Consider the following 15810-nt stretch of genomic DNA (forward strand, 5'->3'; position numbering starts at 1 on the left):
GAATTAAAATGAAAACTCAGAATTCCCAGCTCACCCACCAGTAGAGTATTTTCTAAACTGTCCTGGAATAAATTTCCATAAATGAAGGAAACTCTTTGGGGAAGAGAGCAGATGCTAACCCAAATGAAAATAATTTCACCACAGCACTTTGAACAAATGACAGTCTTCATTTGGTTTCAAATGAAAATACTTAGATAATATCTTTGGGATATTTGGGAATGAATGAGGTAATATATAAATTATTGATGTTCCTAAAAACGGTCATGTTTCCCATCTGAGCGATCTTACAGACCTTTTTGTTCATCAGCATCTACTTAAAGGTTTTTTCCGATAATTTTTTATGACTTCATCTACATTCTCTCGCTCTCTCGCCTTACGTGTAATTTTTAGTCTAATGAAGGCTCCAGTGGGCTATATGTCTGTGTGTGGGAGGGGGCGGGCAGCAGCTGGCAATAAGTGGCGAAGCTAAGTAGCTTTTAGACAGAGTGAAATCAGAAGAAAATTCTGTACTGATGTCAGGCCTCCATTCCTCAGAGCACGATAAAAGGCCTTTTGTTTCCTCTTTCCAATTTATGTAAAATATCTAAGTAATTAAACTGAAATTCTTCATCATATAGTAAAGGGTTGGGCTGGCTCTGTATAGGCTTAACCCTTCCCCTAGCTTTCTGTGAAACTCTTCATGAAGCAAAACCTTTCTACATGTTTTTATTATTTAAAAAAAATTTTTTTGTCTTTTTGCTATTTCTTTGGGCCGCTCCCGCGGCATATGGAGGTTCCCAGGCTAGGGGTCCAATCGGAGCTGTAGCCACCGGCCTACGCCAGAGCCACAGCAACGCGGGATCTGAGCCGCGTCTGCGACCTACACCACAGCTCACGGCAACGCCGGATCGTCAACCCACTGAGCAAGGGCAGGGACTGAACCCGCAATCTCATGGTTTCTAGTCGGATTCGTTAACCACTGAGCCACGATGGGAACTCCGTACATGTTTTTAAAATAAAATTTTGTTTTTTCTTAATTTGTATTTTTGGCCACACCCACAACATGCGGAAGTTCTGGGGCCGGGGATCGAACCCTCACCATAGCAATGACAATGCCGGATCCTTAACCTGCTGAGACACCAGGGAATTCCTGAAACTCTTGATGAAGGCATTTTGGGGCTGGAGTGCCCTATATGGACAGGAAGAGTTAGTCCTCTGAAAAAGCCGTGATGACGTAGGTGGTGAGCCAAGATTCCAGATGCCCTTCTAGCAGAATGTGGATAGATTAGCAAAACAGCATAAAACCTCCTACCCTGTCCATAGAGGGACAGGGCATATCTTCTCCTGCAGGCTGCCAGGTTTTTCCTCCACACACATCAGCAGGATCAGCCTGGGAACCTGGCACGGGGCTATCCTAGACCAGGAGGTGTTCCCAGGGCCGGACACGTGTCCTCCCTTATCCTCCCACCGGCAGTGTTTAGGGAATAACTTTTTTCAAAGGGAGGACATAAAGCTTAAGAGACTTCTGGGTCTCTTGAATTGAAAGGTTCCGATACTTCTCACAGGATCTCCTGAGCTCCAGACCAATTACACTTTTTTTTTTGTCTTTTTGCAATTTCTTGGGCTGCTCCTGCAGCATATGGAGGTTCCCAGGCTAGGGGTCGAATCACAACTAAAGCCGCTGGCCTACGCCAGAGCCACAGCAGCGCAGAATCCGAGCTGCATCTGCGACCTACACCACAGCTCATGGCAACGCCGGATCGTTAACCCACTGAGCAAGGGCAGGGATCGAACCCGCAACCTCATGGTTCCTAGTCGGATTCGTTAACCACTGTGCCACCACGGGAACTCCCAGTACACCTTTTTTGAAGAAGGAACCTGCAACTTGAACTTCATTCGTGCCAAGTCGAGTCAACGGATTTGGCCAGTGTCCAAAACAGACAAAATCCTTATTTTTAAAGACCAGTATCATTTGCGGCTTTGTTTTTTTCTTTTTACTTTATTAAGCTAAAATTGGAAATGAATTGAGTCGTTACCTTAGATGTCCTATTTTCAACAACAGACAGGCACTAAGGAACACTTTTTCCAGGATGTGTGGGACCCAGAAATCTATTCTGAGTGAACACGTTTATTCTTAGCTGTATGTAATTTCCCAACGTGAAGAAACAACTTCTGTCGCGTGGTCTAGAGCCACAAGATCAGTTATGCCGGCAGGTCCTATAAACACTAAAATATCTATACACTTGCCTGCAAAATGTAAAGGGCGAATCCAAGGAAGAGAAAATAAACGGCCCTTAAATAAAAGGGATGTGATTGAGTACCACGTTGGTTCTGTACACCATAAACACTTGAGCTCTGGACCATCGGCAGACATAGGCAGTCAGGCTAGTTTAGTCCAGTCTTTGTACAATGTTCAAAACCCGAGCTGTATGTCTGGTGCAAGTAGGCTTGTCGGTGTTCTATTGCTGAGAGATCAGAGCCAAAGAGGCAGGCATGAGTCCGGGGCAGGTACAGAGGGTGATTTATCTCCATCTCCTCTCCCTGGTGTGCCAGGAAGACCTCAGTGAGATGCAGTCCTTCGCACACTGCTCATCAGCTCAGACCCAGGATGGACCAGGAGGTCTGGTCTAGCAGTTGAGGGAAGGGAGCAAGACTGGTTTGAGAATTCAAATATACCTGAGAATGGATTTTTTTTTTTTTTTTTTAGGGCTGCCCCTGTGGCATGTGGCAGTTCCCAGGCTAGGGGTCGAATTGGAGCTGTACTCCTGGCCTACGCCACAGCCACAGCAACGCAGGATCCCAGCCTTATCTGTGACTTATGCCACAGCTTGTGGCAACACTGGATCCTTAACCCACTGAGCGAGGCCAGGGATCGAACCTACACGCTCATGGATACTAGTTGGCTTCTTAACCCACTGAGCCACAACAGGAACTCCAAGAATGGATTTTAGTCCTTAGATTAGCCACAGAATTCCCTAGTCCCTCAGTCACACAGACTCCATGGCCAAGTCAACTCTCCTAGTTGTTCTTGGTCCAGAACGACAACCCAAAGACTCCCATCTGAGCAGGGTTGCTGTTGGAAAAGAAATTAACCCTGTGGCATTTGCTACTTTGTTGGCCTCCAGATTTTGGGAAAAGAAAGTGCTGATGATAGCATGAGTGGACATTCAAGGCCAGGAGAGGGCCATGCTGAAGACATGTGCAGATTCCATTGCACAGCTCAATTCTTCCTCCCTAATTTACTTACTTTGTCTTGCCACTTTCTTCACTGTTTCTTCCTTTTTGATAAATCTTACTCTCCTCATACATCTCTGTTTCTTTAAAAATTTTCATATTTACCTCCTTTCCCCCTCACTCCTCCCTTTTTAAATCTAACCTTTAAATTCTTTTTTTTTCTTTTTTTTTTTTTGGTCTTTTTGTCTTTTAAGGCCACACCTGCAAGCATATGGAGTTTCCAGGATAGGGGTCCAATCGGAGCTGTAGCCGCCAGCCTATGCCACAGCCACAGCAACACCAGATCCGAGTCACGTCTGCGACCTACACCACAGCTTACGGCAATGCCAGATCCGCAACCCACTGAGTGAGGCCAGGGATCAAACCCTCGTCCTCACAGATGCTGGTTGGGTTCGTTAACCACCGAGCCATGATGGGAACTCCTTTTTTTCTTTCTTTCTTTCTTTCTTTTTCCTTCGCTGTGCCCACTGCATGTGGAAGTTCCCAGGCTAAGGATCAAATCCATGCCATGGCAGCAACCTGAGCCACAGGGGTGACAATGCCAGATCCTTAGCCCACTGCACCACAAGGGAATTCCATCTACCCTTTAAATCCTGGATTCTCCCTTTTCCTCCATTTGTTCCCAAACCTCATCTATGTCTTTGTCTCTTCATCCTTTCTGGGCACTAGAACTTTCATCAAGGGACAATCATGCCCAGAGTTGAGAGAGAAACATGGCAGATGTGTGCATGAGTTTGAGGCAGTACAAACCACCCAAAAACTAATTCTACCTACTGAGTTTCTCTCAAATGTTAAAACTTTTGAAACAAAACCTGCTACTTAAGAAAGCACCAGAGGAGGAAAACACTAAAGAAGTGTGGATATGTTTGGTTATTTTATTTTATTCCATTTTATTTTATTTTATTTTTTTGGTTTTTAGGGCCGCACTCTCAGCATATGGAGGTTCTCACGCTAGGGGTCAAATTGGAGCCACAGCCATAGCAATGCAGGATTGGAGCCGTGTCTGTGACCTATACCACAGCTCATGGCAATGCCGGATCCTTAAATCCACTGATCAATGCCAGGGATCAAACCCGCAACCTCATGGTTACTAGTCGGACTCATTTCTGCTGAGCCACAACAGGAACACCTGGATACGATTGGTTATTAATGGAAGTGGGTAAATCAGCACTGCATTAGCAAAGCATTCAATTAAAACAAGTCAAGTAATCAGGCTAAAAGAGGTGTTGGATTTTTTTAACCTTTTTTTTTTTTTTTAATGGGAATATACATTGTTCATAGAAAGGTAAAAGTCCACTTTTAAAAATTAGTGAATAAAAAGAGACTATAGATTGAGTAGCCTAGTCAAATTTTCCTAAGGTATAAACATTTTGTATATTCTTTAACATCTAATATTATAACCTAGTACTAATGTTACATGCATGCTCATTTTTACAGCAAATGAACTGGCCAACATCCTGCTGGAATCCACACATTCTTCCTTTCTCTTTTATTTTTTTTGCCACACCCATAGCATGCAGGCCAGGGATCGAACCTGTGCCATAGCAATGACAGTGCCGGTTCTTTAACCACTGGGCCACCAGGGAACTCCTACATATTCTTTCTTTAAAAAATGTGCTGACCACCAATCACATTATGTTCAAGTTTCTCAGACCAGGGAGCCACCACTGTCTTCAAGTTAACACTGCACATTCCTATCCAATGGGCTGATGTTAACAGATTTTTCGTAGTGCTCACTTTTTAGTTTTTACCCATTCATAGACTTAAGAACTTTGATTTAAGAACAACAAAAAGTCAGATTATTTTCTTTAACTTTGGGTTTTCTTTCATGAACTTTCCAAACTAAGCAATAATAGTGAGCCTCCCTTCTGCTGGCTCAAACACCTAAGCAAAAGCAGCAAGATTTCCAGGGAAAGCGACTGGCCCAAGTGTGCCCTTATTTGGCATTTTCATCCCCAGGAAAGCAAAAATGTTTATACTGAACATAATGATACAAGGTGCAAAGAGCTCTACTAGTAAAGCAACATCTAAAGGCGCCAAGAGAAGTTACCATCATACCTTCACTGCTTTGGGAGGAGAACTTTCAGAAAGGCTGGAGGCTCTGGCAACTGGACTTAGTGGCTTGGGATGCACAGGCTGCTGGACATCACTCTTAACCTGGGATTTACCTGCTGGAGTTACAAAAGGAAGACAGTTTATAGTATCTAGTGGGAAGTCTCAAAAAAGGTTCCTCCCCAAAGCAAAGGTTAGGCACCTCCACTAACTTCAGGTCCTTTCAACACCAGGAAGAACATTGACTTTTTTGCTGAGGAATATTCTAATGCTAAAAGCTCTATGCTCTTAGGTTCTTGCATAAACGAGGGTCTCAACTCAGAGGCTTTCTCACCCTTTGCCACACAGAGCAGGAATCCAAACCATCCTAGATAAGGAAGCTTCTATCCTACAGCATTTGTCATTTTTTAAGGCAGTTTATAGACTTCGAGGGCTTTTTGTTAGTTAGCATTCCCAAGACTCGGGTGTTTCAGCTCAACTTGGGAAAATGGGGGACTGTGAGGGCAGAAATTTGACAATGCGTGTTCACGCACATTTGTGTGTATTATTTGACACCATCTTTTTGGTCAGTTCTATAGCCGATACCCATGGATGAAGATTATGGGAAAAGGAACCATGAATTTTTTTTCATAATCATTCGCCTGTCACTTGCTTAAGTTAACTTCTTGCCGATATATTTGTTGTGTGGAAAACCCAAAAGAGGTACAGAGAAGGCATTCATACGGCTACAAAGGAACCATAAAAGAATTACCTAAAATTTAGAGTTATGTCAACAAAGTACTCAAGAATTTAAGGCTTATTTTTCAAAAAAATGTTTTGCAGACCTAGTAAAAACTCAAAAAATTTCTAGTCCAAGCAAAATGATTGCAAAAGGAATGTTCTTGGATTCAAGCAGCAAGAGTTTCTCTCTGAAATTTTAAGACTGGGTTTACCAGAGATCTGTTTAGTTAATACTTCTACTTTTAGCTGAGTTTTCAGTGTCTACTAAACTAAGCTGAGGAGAAGCTAGACATCCATATATTAAAAAATAACAATACACGGAACATCAGAAACAAAAGTGGACATACTAAAAGGAAAAACCAACATTTTTGTCTTTGGGAGGAGTAAGGCTCAAAATACTCCAAAATGGGATGAAAAAGTGATCAAATACAGCACCCCTAGGAGAACCTCTAGAATCTCACTGGAGGGTGCATTATGGTACATATTTAGATAAATTTTTTAAAAAAGATATTTTTAAATGGTTACTCAACCAACTTTTTAATTTATTTTTATTTTTTGGCTGTGCCTGATATGTGGGCCAGGGATCGAACCCAAGCCACAGCAGTGACTCAAGCCACATCAGTAACAACATTGGATCCTTAACCACTAGGCCATCAGGGAACTCCCTCAAATATCAACATTTTTTTTTTTTTTTTTTTTTTACAGTCACACCTATGGCATATGGAAGTTCTGGACCAGGAGTTGAAGTGGAGCTGCAGCTGTGGCCTATGCCACAACAGAAGCAATACCAGATCTGAGCCACATCTGTGACCTACACCGAATCTTGCTACAATGGGGGAGCCTTAACCCACTGAGTGAGGCCAGGGATTGAACCTGTATTCTCACAGAGACAAGGTCAGGTCCTTAACCCCTGAGCCACAATGGGAACTCCCAAATACAATTCTTTTTTTTTTTTTTTTTGTCTTTTTGCCTTTTCCAGGGCCGCTCCCGCAGCATATGGAGGTTCCCAGGCTAGGGGTCCAATCAGAGCTACAGCTACCAGCCTACCTCACAGCTCATGGCAATGCCAGATCCTCAACCCATTGAGTGAGGCCGTGGATCAAACCTGTAACCTCGTGGTTCCTAGTTGGATTCATTTCTGCTGCACCATGAAGGGAACCCCTAAGAGGAAACTTTAAAATTATAGTTTTTACAGCGTTAACCCTGAAAAGGTATGGTGCAAAAGACAGGATGTGTTCAGTGAGAGATGCATCAAAAATATTGTTTGCCACAAGTTAATATTTCATTAAATTTAACTTGTCCTTGAGCCATGAAGTGTATAAAGAATACTCAAGTATCAGTCCTTAAAACCAAGTGAGAGATTTGATCAGCCACACTGCTGGATTTAATATGTTACACACTCAGCACTGACAGCAATGGAGACACCCAACCACCACACACAATCAAACAGGGGCAACAGAACAAGGCTCTCACCCTCCAGACCTAAGAATGAAAGCTTACAGGAATCATCTTCAGGCGGGGTGGAACAGGCTGCCAGGCTATTCTCAGATGCAGAAACCTACAAAAAAAAAAAGGGTGGGGGAGATTAAGAATCACATTAAAAATAAAAGAACAAACCGCTGTTAATGCCATAAAAACCTGCTGACTCCAGTCAGTCACTGGCTGCCTGGGGGAAATAACGGGCCCCAGAACAGCTGAGCATTTAAACAAGAGGCAGCAAAATGTCTTTTATGAGGATATTAACATGCTTCTCAATTACAGGGTAACGCAAATAACAGACTGCATGCAACCGCCAAAAGTGTGCATTATCTTCTTTTATAAAAGAGCTTCTAAACCATGTCTTTCTATTAAAAAAAAAAAAAAGTGAAACCATCTATCAGGGAGGGCAAAGCTCCTCACCATAAACCACAACTTGCATAAGAGTAATTCCCTCCAAGGCGAGACAGTCTTCATACATAGGAATTAGAGTTATTTTCCTAATTCCTTATTTTCCAACCAAGTACATTTTGCTGAAATGCTTGCTAGTACAGAAGACCTTCTGATAGCTATAAAACAAATTTATCTAAAACCAATCTTTGGTATCATCTTTCAAGTTAGTTTTCCTTTTTATTTTATTTTTTTATTTTTTGGCTTTTTGCCATTTCTAGGGCCGCTCCCGCAGCATATGGAAATTCCCAGGCTAGGGGTTGAATTGGAGCTGTAGCCGCTGTAGCCCAGCCTACACCAGAGCCACAGCAACGTGGGATCCGAGCAGTGTCTGCAACCTACACCATTACTCACGGCAACGCTGGATCCTTAACCCACTGAGCAAGGCCAGGGATCGAACCCGCAACCTCATGCTTCCTAGTCGGATTCATTAACCACTGAGCCATGACGGGAACTCCTAGTTTCCCTTTTTAATCACAGTCTCAAAACGGCAGTGTTTAACAAGATGGAAGATCTTATGTATAGGTAATTATTTTCTCCATGAGCCATCAAATTGAAAGAAAAGAGCTTTCTACTAGCTGTCTCCTTCCTACTGCCCCCTAGACTACCCTCTTATCTTCCCCCACACTCAAAATCATGAAGGGCCCAAGAGGTGACCCAATGTGTACTCTTCATGGAATAGTCTCTCATTCAGATGTCAGGGATTTTATGGGTGATGCTGAGTATTTACATCAGGATGTCTAATGTACTGAATAAATTTACAACGGAGATTAAGTTGTTGATTGACCACACTTGAATTTCAGCATAGTCATTTCCCCCCCATTATTCTCTTCTTATTACAGAAGTTCTGACATGGTATAAAACAAACAAGTATAATAACAGTCAACATGTACTGAACGTCTAGGATGTTCCAGGTATTGGAGTGATCACCTTACACGTGTTATTGCTTTTAGGTTTTTTGTTTTTTTTGTCTTTTTGCCATTTCTTGGGCTGCTCCCACAGCATATGGAGGTTCCCAGGCTAGGGGTTGAATCGGAGCTGTGGCCACCGGCCTATGCCAGAGCCACAGCAACTCGGGATCTGAGCTGCGTCTGCAACCTACACCACAGCTCACGGCAACGCCGGATTCTTAACCCACTGAGCAAGGCCAGGAATCGAACCTGCAACCTCATGGTTCCTAGTTGGATTCGTTAACCACTGCGCCACGACGGGAACTCCGTGTTATTGCATTTAATGATAGGAAATAAACTTTCTGAAAGTTGTGCATGGCCATAAAAAGCTCTTTAATTCTTGCCAAATTAGTAGATGCATCCATTCTAGGATGTCCATCTTTCACCTCCAATTTAGTCACCTTGAACCTGCAGGGTAAACTCAATGCCAATCATGACATCATTGCACGTGCCCAAACAGATGACTTCACTTCAGGAACAGCCAGGAGACAGCATGTGAGATTTTGCTCAAACATTTCATGAAAGAAAAGCACAAATTCATTCATAAGAGGAGAAAGGGAAGAATAATACCTTGACAAAATATTCTGTTTCAAGAAAGTTTACCCTGGCATTAATGTCCTTTTGTAACAAGCCGAAGTTCAAACAGTTCTTAGGTATTGGTTAACAAAAGCTAGGCAAACAGCCAAAAGGACACGGAGGCTCTGAAAGATTTTATGAATTTTAAGGTAACCAAAGGTTTATGAGCCTACACTACATGCTTGAAGACTATGTACTATCTTTATCTCCTTTCTCCTCCACGTACGCCCCAATTTGTGATTCAGTTGCACTGATGCCCTTTTAGACTATAATTAAAATGTTCTGATCCTCCAATGCAGCTCAGAGTTCCAGTTTCAAGTCAACACAAAGACAATCAAGAAGGAAACATGAAATTAGATACAGGGACAATTCAAGCATGATTTTCCAGGTGATCATTTCTCAAATTACGCTCCAAGGATAGGTGGGAGGAGTTCAATGCTGGGAATATACTTCTCTTAAATGTCTTTTTTTAAAGTTCATAAGAAAAACTCCAAATATATTTACTTCCTCATCCCTAAGACTTAATCTCTCACTTAAAAAATGGGAAAACCTTGGAGTTCCCACTGTGGCTCAGCAGGTTAAGGACTCAAGGTTATCTCTGTGAGGATGTGTGTTCAATTCCTAGCCTGGCTCAGTGGGTCAAGGATCTGGTGTCGATGTAAGCTGTGGAGTAGGTTGCAGATGCAGCTCAGATCTAGTGTGGCTGTGGCTGTGGTATAGGCCTCAGCTGCAGCTCTGATTCAACCCCTGGCCCAGGAACTTCCATAGGCTGCAGGTGCGGCTGTAAGAAGGAAAAAAAAAAAAAGGAAAAACCAGGCAGACTAATGAAGAGTACTCACCAGGAATAATGCCTGAGCCCACTGTGGCAAATGTATGTAATTTATTTGATGATTTTATTTTTATGAAACTAATTACTGCGAAGTATTTTGTTTTAGCATTTCACATTTGGGATATGCTTTTGTAAAGTGATGCAACTTTCCTTATTTATTGCTGTATTGTTTGAATAAAGTCAGTAGCTATTAAACTGAGGCATTTTCTGTGTGCCTACCTTGGTCCAAGTGTGTAGTATAATTCATGAGCTCTGGTCGGTATCCTGTCAAGTCGCCTATTTTAACATCTGCTATAATCAAATAAATTTGAGAACTATTGCTCTTAACCCATTTTAATTACCTCCTCACCTTTTTTAGAGTGGCCCCAAGGGTGTCAATATGTATAACAGAATTAATGATTGTACTCCTAAGATTAATCACCATAATAGATTTGAAAGCTCTTTCTTCTTATCTCACATTTGATTATCATATTGACTGAAAGACCGAAGAGATTGGGTAATGGCTTGGTACAGAAAATAATGTCATGTGACATATATATTGTTACTGACTCCAACTAAGTCATTCGTTAGTGACAAATGCATGAAACCCGATTTACTTAGAATCTTCCTGTGGCTTTCCTCCACTGCAAGACAACAGCCATCCTCTGAAGGGTTTTTCAAGATCCATCCTGGCCCTCTCCCTCCACTTCTCTCTTAGTCACTTAATATGTACTTCATGCCCCAGTCAAATCATCTTGGCTTGGTTCTCTGGTTCCCAAACCTCTGTTGGGTCTGCCTGGAATACCCTTCTCTTTCTTTACTCAACCTTCCCCTTACTCACTTGGACTATTTCCACACATCCGTTAAGACCTGCTTCAGATAGCACTTTCTTGAGGACGTCAGGTTAAGGGTCCTTAGTCTGAGCTTCCAAGGCCGGGCATGGCCCTTTCACGTTGCTTGTTACACTGTTTTACAAGAGCCAACCTGTTACTCATCTCCCTCCTACTCTATTAGCTTGCTTGCAGGTAAGGACCACATGGAATGGTCTGTTTATATTTAGGTTTTTTTTTTTCCTTTTCTTTTTAGGTCTGCAGCTGTGGCATATGGGAGTTCCCAGGCTAGGGTCGAATCAGAGCTGCAGCTGCTGCCCTATGCCACATCTACAACAATGCGGGATCTGAACCGCATCTGCGACCTACACCATAGCTCAAGGCAATGCCAGATCCTTAACCCATGGAGTGAGGCCAGGGATCGAACCTGCATGCTCATGGATACTAGTTGGTTTCATTACCACTGAGCCATGATGGGAACTCCCATATTTAGGGTTTTTTTCTTTTTTATTATTGTTATAGTTGATTCACAATATTCTGTCAATTTCTGCTGTACAGCAAAATGACCCAGTTTTACATACATACACACACACACACACACACACACGTATATCCTTTTTTTCATGTTATCCTCCATCATGTTCCATCGCAAGGGATCAGATATAATTCCCTGGGCTATACAGCAGACTCCCATATTTAGTTTTTAAGCTCAGCATTTCCTGTGCTTAACATAGTGCCTAGCTTTCAACATACTTTGAAATGAAAGAATGAAGTTTTCGTACATAAAATGTGTTACATTAACAATCTACAAATAACTTTGAGGATGATATCGCTATTCAAAACAGATTTTTAAAAATCACTGAAGCTCTACGCCCTCTCAGCGTTTGCTGAGCAAAAGAATTTTCCAATGAAGGTTCAGTATTTGGTCAGCTATAAGTTGCAGAGCTCCCCAACCAAAATTATGTGACCTGCAAAAAAGACAATCTGTCCTGGCAGCTGTGACCAAATTCCCAGACACTCTACAGCCCAGAGTTAGAGCTGTTTCTAATTTTAAGCACCTAATATAGAACACATGTCTCCCTGGCAAATGGACATGAGACTTTTGAACCCACCTTTTCTCCATCCTGATGGGAGATGCAGACCTCAGGACCTGGGGGCACGTTCTCCTTTTGCTCCAATTTATGAGTTTTGATTTCACCACCATTGGCTTTTAACTCGTTCTACAAAATAAAAATAGTCTGTGAATTAAAAAAAAAAAAAAGTCTCACTCTTTCCTTCATAGCACATCTATTAAAAAAAAAATTCTTTTAAGAGGCCTCAGGTCAAATCAACCCCCTAATTCTCACAAGCAAAACCCACTGACTTGTGAAATGACAAAAGCAGCTTTGTGGACACATACCTCAGAGTTAAATATTTATACAACTAGTCTAAAACTGGATGCTCATTAGAATACAGAGACATCGACACACACACACAGACCACCCCCCGCAGACAATGTTCTCGTGATTCACTCTTCTAGCAGCAGAGCTTGTGGGAATGCAAAGCTGGTGAGCTTTTATCAGAAAAGACCATTCTGGAGCAGGGGAAAGGAAATGCCAAGTGCCAATAATTAAGAAAATATACTGACCATATCTATTAATGCCCGGCCTGGAAAGAGAGACAGGGATGATGTATACATATAAAAATTGAAATTATACTTAGTAATACCATTAAAAAAAACTTTGTGTTGTGAGACTTTCAAAAGCATGGGGATTTTTTGCATAAAATTCATACATTATAACAAAGACATACCTTATTTGACTTCTCATAACTGAGCTTCAACATAAAAAAAGCATTAATACTGTCAGAAGGAGTAAGCATGATCATGTTTGCCTTGCAAAGAACACTTGGGGCAAAATACTCAAATTAACTAGATCCAAAATCAAAATAGAGGTAGATGAATGTGGATATTTCCTAACTTCAGTCTGCCAGTAATCTAATACCTTTCTTAAATTTTTCAGAGGTCTGGCTTTTTTTTTTTTTTTTTTGTCTTTTTGCTATTTCTTTGGGCCGCTCCCACGGCATATGGAGGTTCCCAGGCTAGGGGTCCAATTGGAGCTGTAGCCACCGGCCTACGCCAGAGCCACAGCAACGCGGGATCCAAGCCGCGTCTGCAACCTACACCACAGCTCACGGCAATGCTGGATTGTTAACCCACTGAGCAAGGGCAGGGACCGAACCCGCAACCTCAAGGTTCCTAGTTGTATTCGTTAACCACTGCGCCACGACGGGAACTCCTTTTTTTTTTTTTTTTTTTCCTCTCTTTTTTTTTTAGGGCCACACCTGAGGCATATGGAAGTTCCCAGGCTAGGGGGTCTAATCCGAGCTGCAGCTGCCAGACTACACCACAGCCACAACACCACCAGATCCAAACTGCATCTTTGATCTACACCACAGCTCACAGTAACACCTTAACCCACTGAGGGAGGCCAGGGATTGAACCTGAATCCTCATGGGTACTAGCAAGGTTCCTTACTGCTGAGCCACAGTGGGAACACCCTTCCCACCATTTTTTAAAATTTACTTTTAATTAATTTTGGGGGGTCTTTTTTTAGGGCTGCACTCATGGCATATGGAGGTTCTCAGGCTAGGGGTCGAATTGGAGGTGTAGGTGCTGGCCTACACCACAACCACAGCAATGCCAGACCCGAGCCATGTCTGCAACCTACACCACAGCTCACGTTAACACCAGATCCTTAACCCACTGAGGGAGGCCAGGAATTGAACCTGTATCCTCATGGACACTGGTCAGATTTGTTTCTGCTGAATCAGCCCCGCCCCGCCTTTTTTAAATGGCTGAATACATGGCATATGGATGTTCCTGGGCCAGGGATTGAATCTGAGTGCCAACCTACATATGGCACCAGATCCTTTTAATCCACTGGGTTGGGCTGGGAATTGCACCCACACCTCCACAGCAACCTAAGCACTGTAGTCAGATTCTTTTTTTTTTTTTGGCCTTTTCGCCTTTTTGTAGGGCCTCTCCAGTGGCATATGGAGGTTCCCAGACTGAGGGTCTAATCAGAGCTGTAGCTGCCAGCCTACACCAGAGCCACAGCAACGCAGGATCCGAGCCGTGTCTGAGACCTACACCACAGCTCATGGCAATGCCGGATCCTTAACCCAGTGAACGAGGCCAGGGATCAAACCCGAAACCTTATGGTTCCTAGTCGGATCCGCTAACCACTGAGCCACGACAGGAACTCCTGTAGTCAGGTTCTTAATCCACTGTGCCACAGCAGAAACTCCACTACCTTTCTGTTCTTTGTGATTTTTTTAGGCATGGGGAGAAAACAAGCAATTTGTGGCCACAGGGCCAATGAAGGGAATGAGTGTGAGTGAGCGACTCAGGTGTGGAACTGCAGAGGAAGGAGCACAGTTCTGGAGGTGCATCTAAAGGAAGAGCGGGCAGCCAGTACCGCAGAACACACCGTCCAAGAGCCCAGCAACTCCCCCCGGATCCCCATCTCAAAAGCCCAGCCTCTAGAATCACCGCCAGAGAGTGTGAGCCTTCTTACAACCATGCTCTGTAAGGGACCTGAGAAATTCTTTGGGGGTGAGATAAAATGTGCTTTTTACAAGAATTCCTAAGGACTTTTCAACTCTTAAAATTTACAGAGCAGGAGAAGCACAATGCAGAAACTCTCCTGAGTTAAAAAACAAAGTCACTGAACAGGTTTTTCCACTCAGGGAGTCACCTGGTCGGACTGTTTATAGCAGGAGAGCACTGAGCAGCAGCAAAGTCCTGGAACCAGAGGGAATTCAGCTCCACAGATCAACTGTTTGCTGTATCTCTGGACCTGCCTTTGAAGAGAAGTCTACACTCGCTTATTTTTCACACTCCTAGTGAATAACAAGCCTGTAATGTTCCATTGTGCTACTGATTTACACACATTATCTCTTAAATCTATCGTGAAAAATCAAGATGAGATATTCATTGCCCAGACTTAGTCCACCAAGAACTACTACTAGAGAATGCACACTTAGTAATGTGGCAGGAGAGAAGGCTCAGCTCCTGGAATACACATTGTGATTTTTTTTTGTCTTTTTTTTTTGTCTTTTCAGGGCCACACCCAAGGCATACGGAGGTGTCCAGGCTAGGGGTCTAATCAGAGCTGTAGCCGCCAGCCTACACCACAGCTCATGGCAACGCCAGATCCTTAACCCACTGATCGAGGCCAGGCATCAAACCCACAACCTCAAGGTTCCTAGTCAGACTCGTTTCCGCTGCGCCATGATGGGAACTCCCACATTGTGATGTCTAATAGGCATTTATTTCAGTCTGCTTGGGAACGAGTAAAAGCCAATACTCTCTTTCCAATTTTGTTTAAAAAAATAGGACATCAAGAAATTGATAACTTGTCATTTGAAAACTTAGAAGTTGTCATTTGAAAACTTGTCATTTGAAACTTTCACATTTTTGAAAGCTATATACATGTCTACATGTGTTTATATGCATGTGTACTTTATGAATAAATGGTATTAAAAGATAACTTCAGGGAGCTCCCGTTGTGGCTTAGTGGTAACGAACCCAACTAGTATCCATGAGGATTCGAGTTCGATATCTGGACTCGCTCAGTGGGTTAAGGATCCAGAGTTGCCGTGAGCTTCGGTGTAGGTTGCAAACATGGCTCGTAGCTGGCATTGCTCTGGCTGTGGTGCAGGCTGGCAGCTGCAGCTTCGAATCAACCCCTAG

The 15810-nt window shown here is 42.9% G+C and overlaps 1 protein-coding gene across 1 annotated transcript in view; it reads right to left on the reverse strand.

The window, feature by feature from the left end:
• Positions 1–15810, reverse strand: part of LIMA1 (LIM domain and actin binding 1) — a 103439-nt gene that overhangs the window by 8179 nt on the left and 79450 nt on the right. The window contains 3 exon segments of the mRNA XM_047786593.1: positions 5272–5384; positions 7486–7543; positions 12188–12295. Of these exon segments, the coding sequence (XP_047642549.1) occupies positions 5272–5384; positions 7486–7543; positions 12188–12295 (279 nt within the window).

This window comes from Phacochoerus africanus, chromosome 7 (assembly GCF_016906955.1).
Source record: "Phacochoerus africanus isolate WHEZ1 chromosome 7, ROS_Pafr_v1, whole genome shotgun sequence".
NCBI classification, from domain to species: domain Eukaryota; kingdom Metazoa; phylum Chordata; class Mammalia; order Artiodactyla; family Suidae; genus Phacochoerus; species Phacochoerus africanus.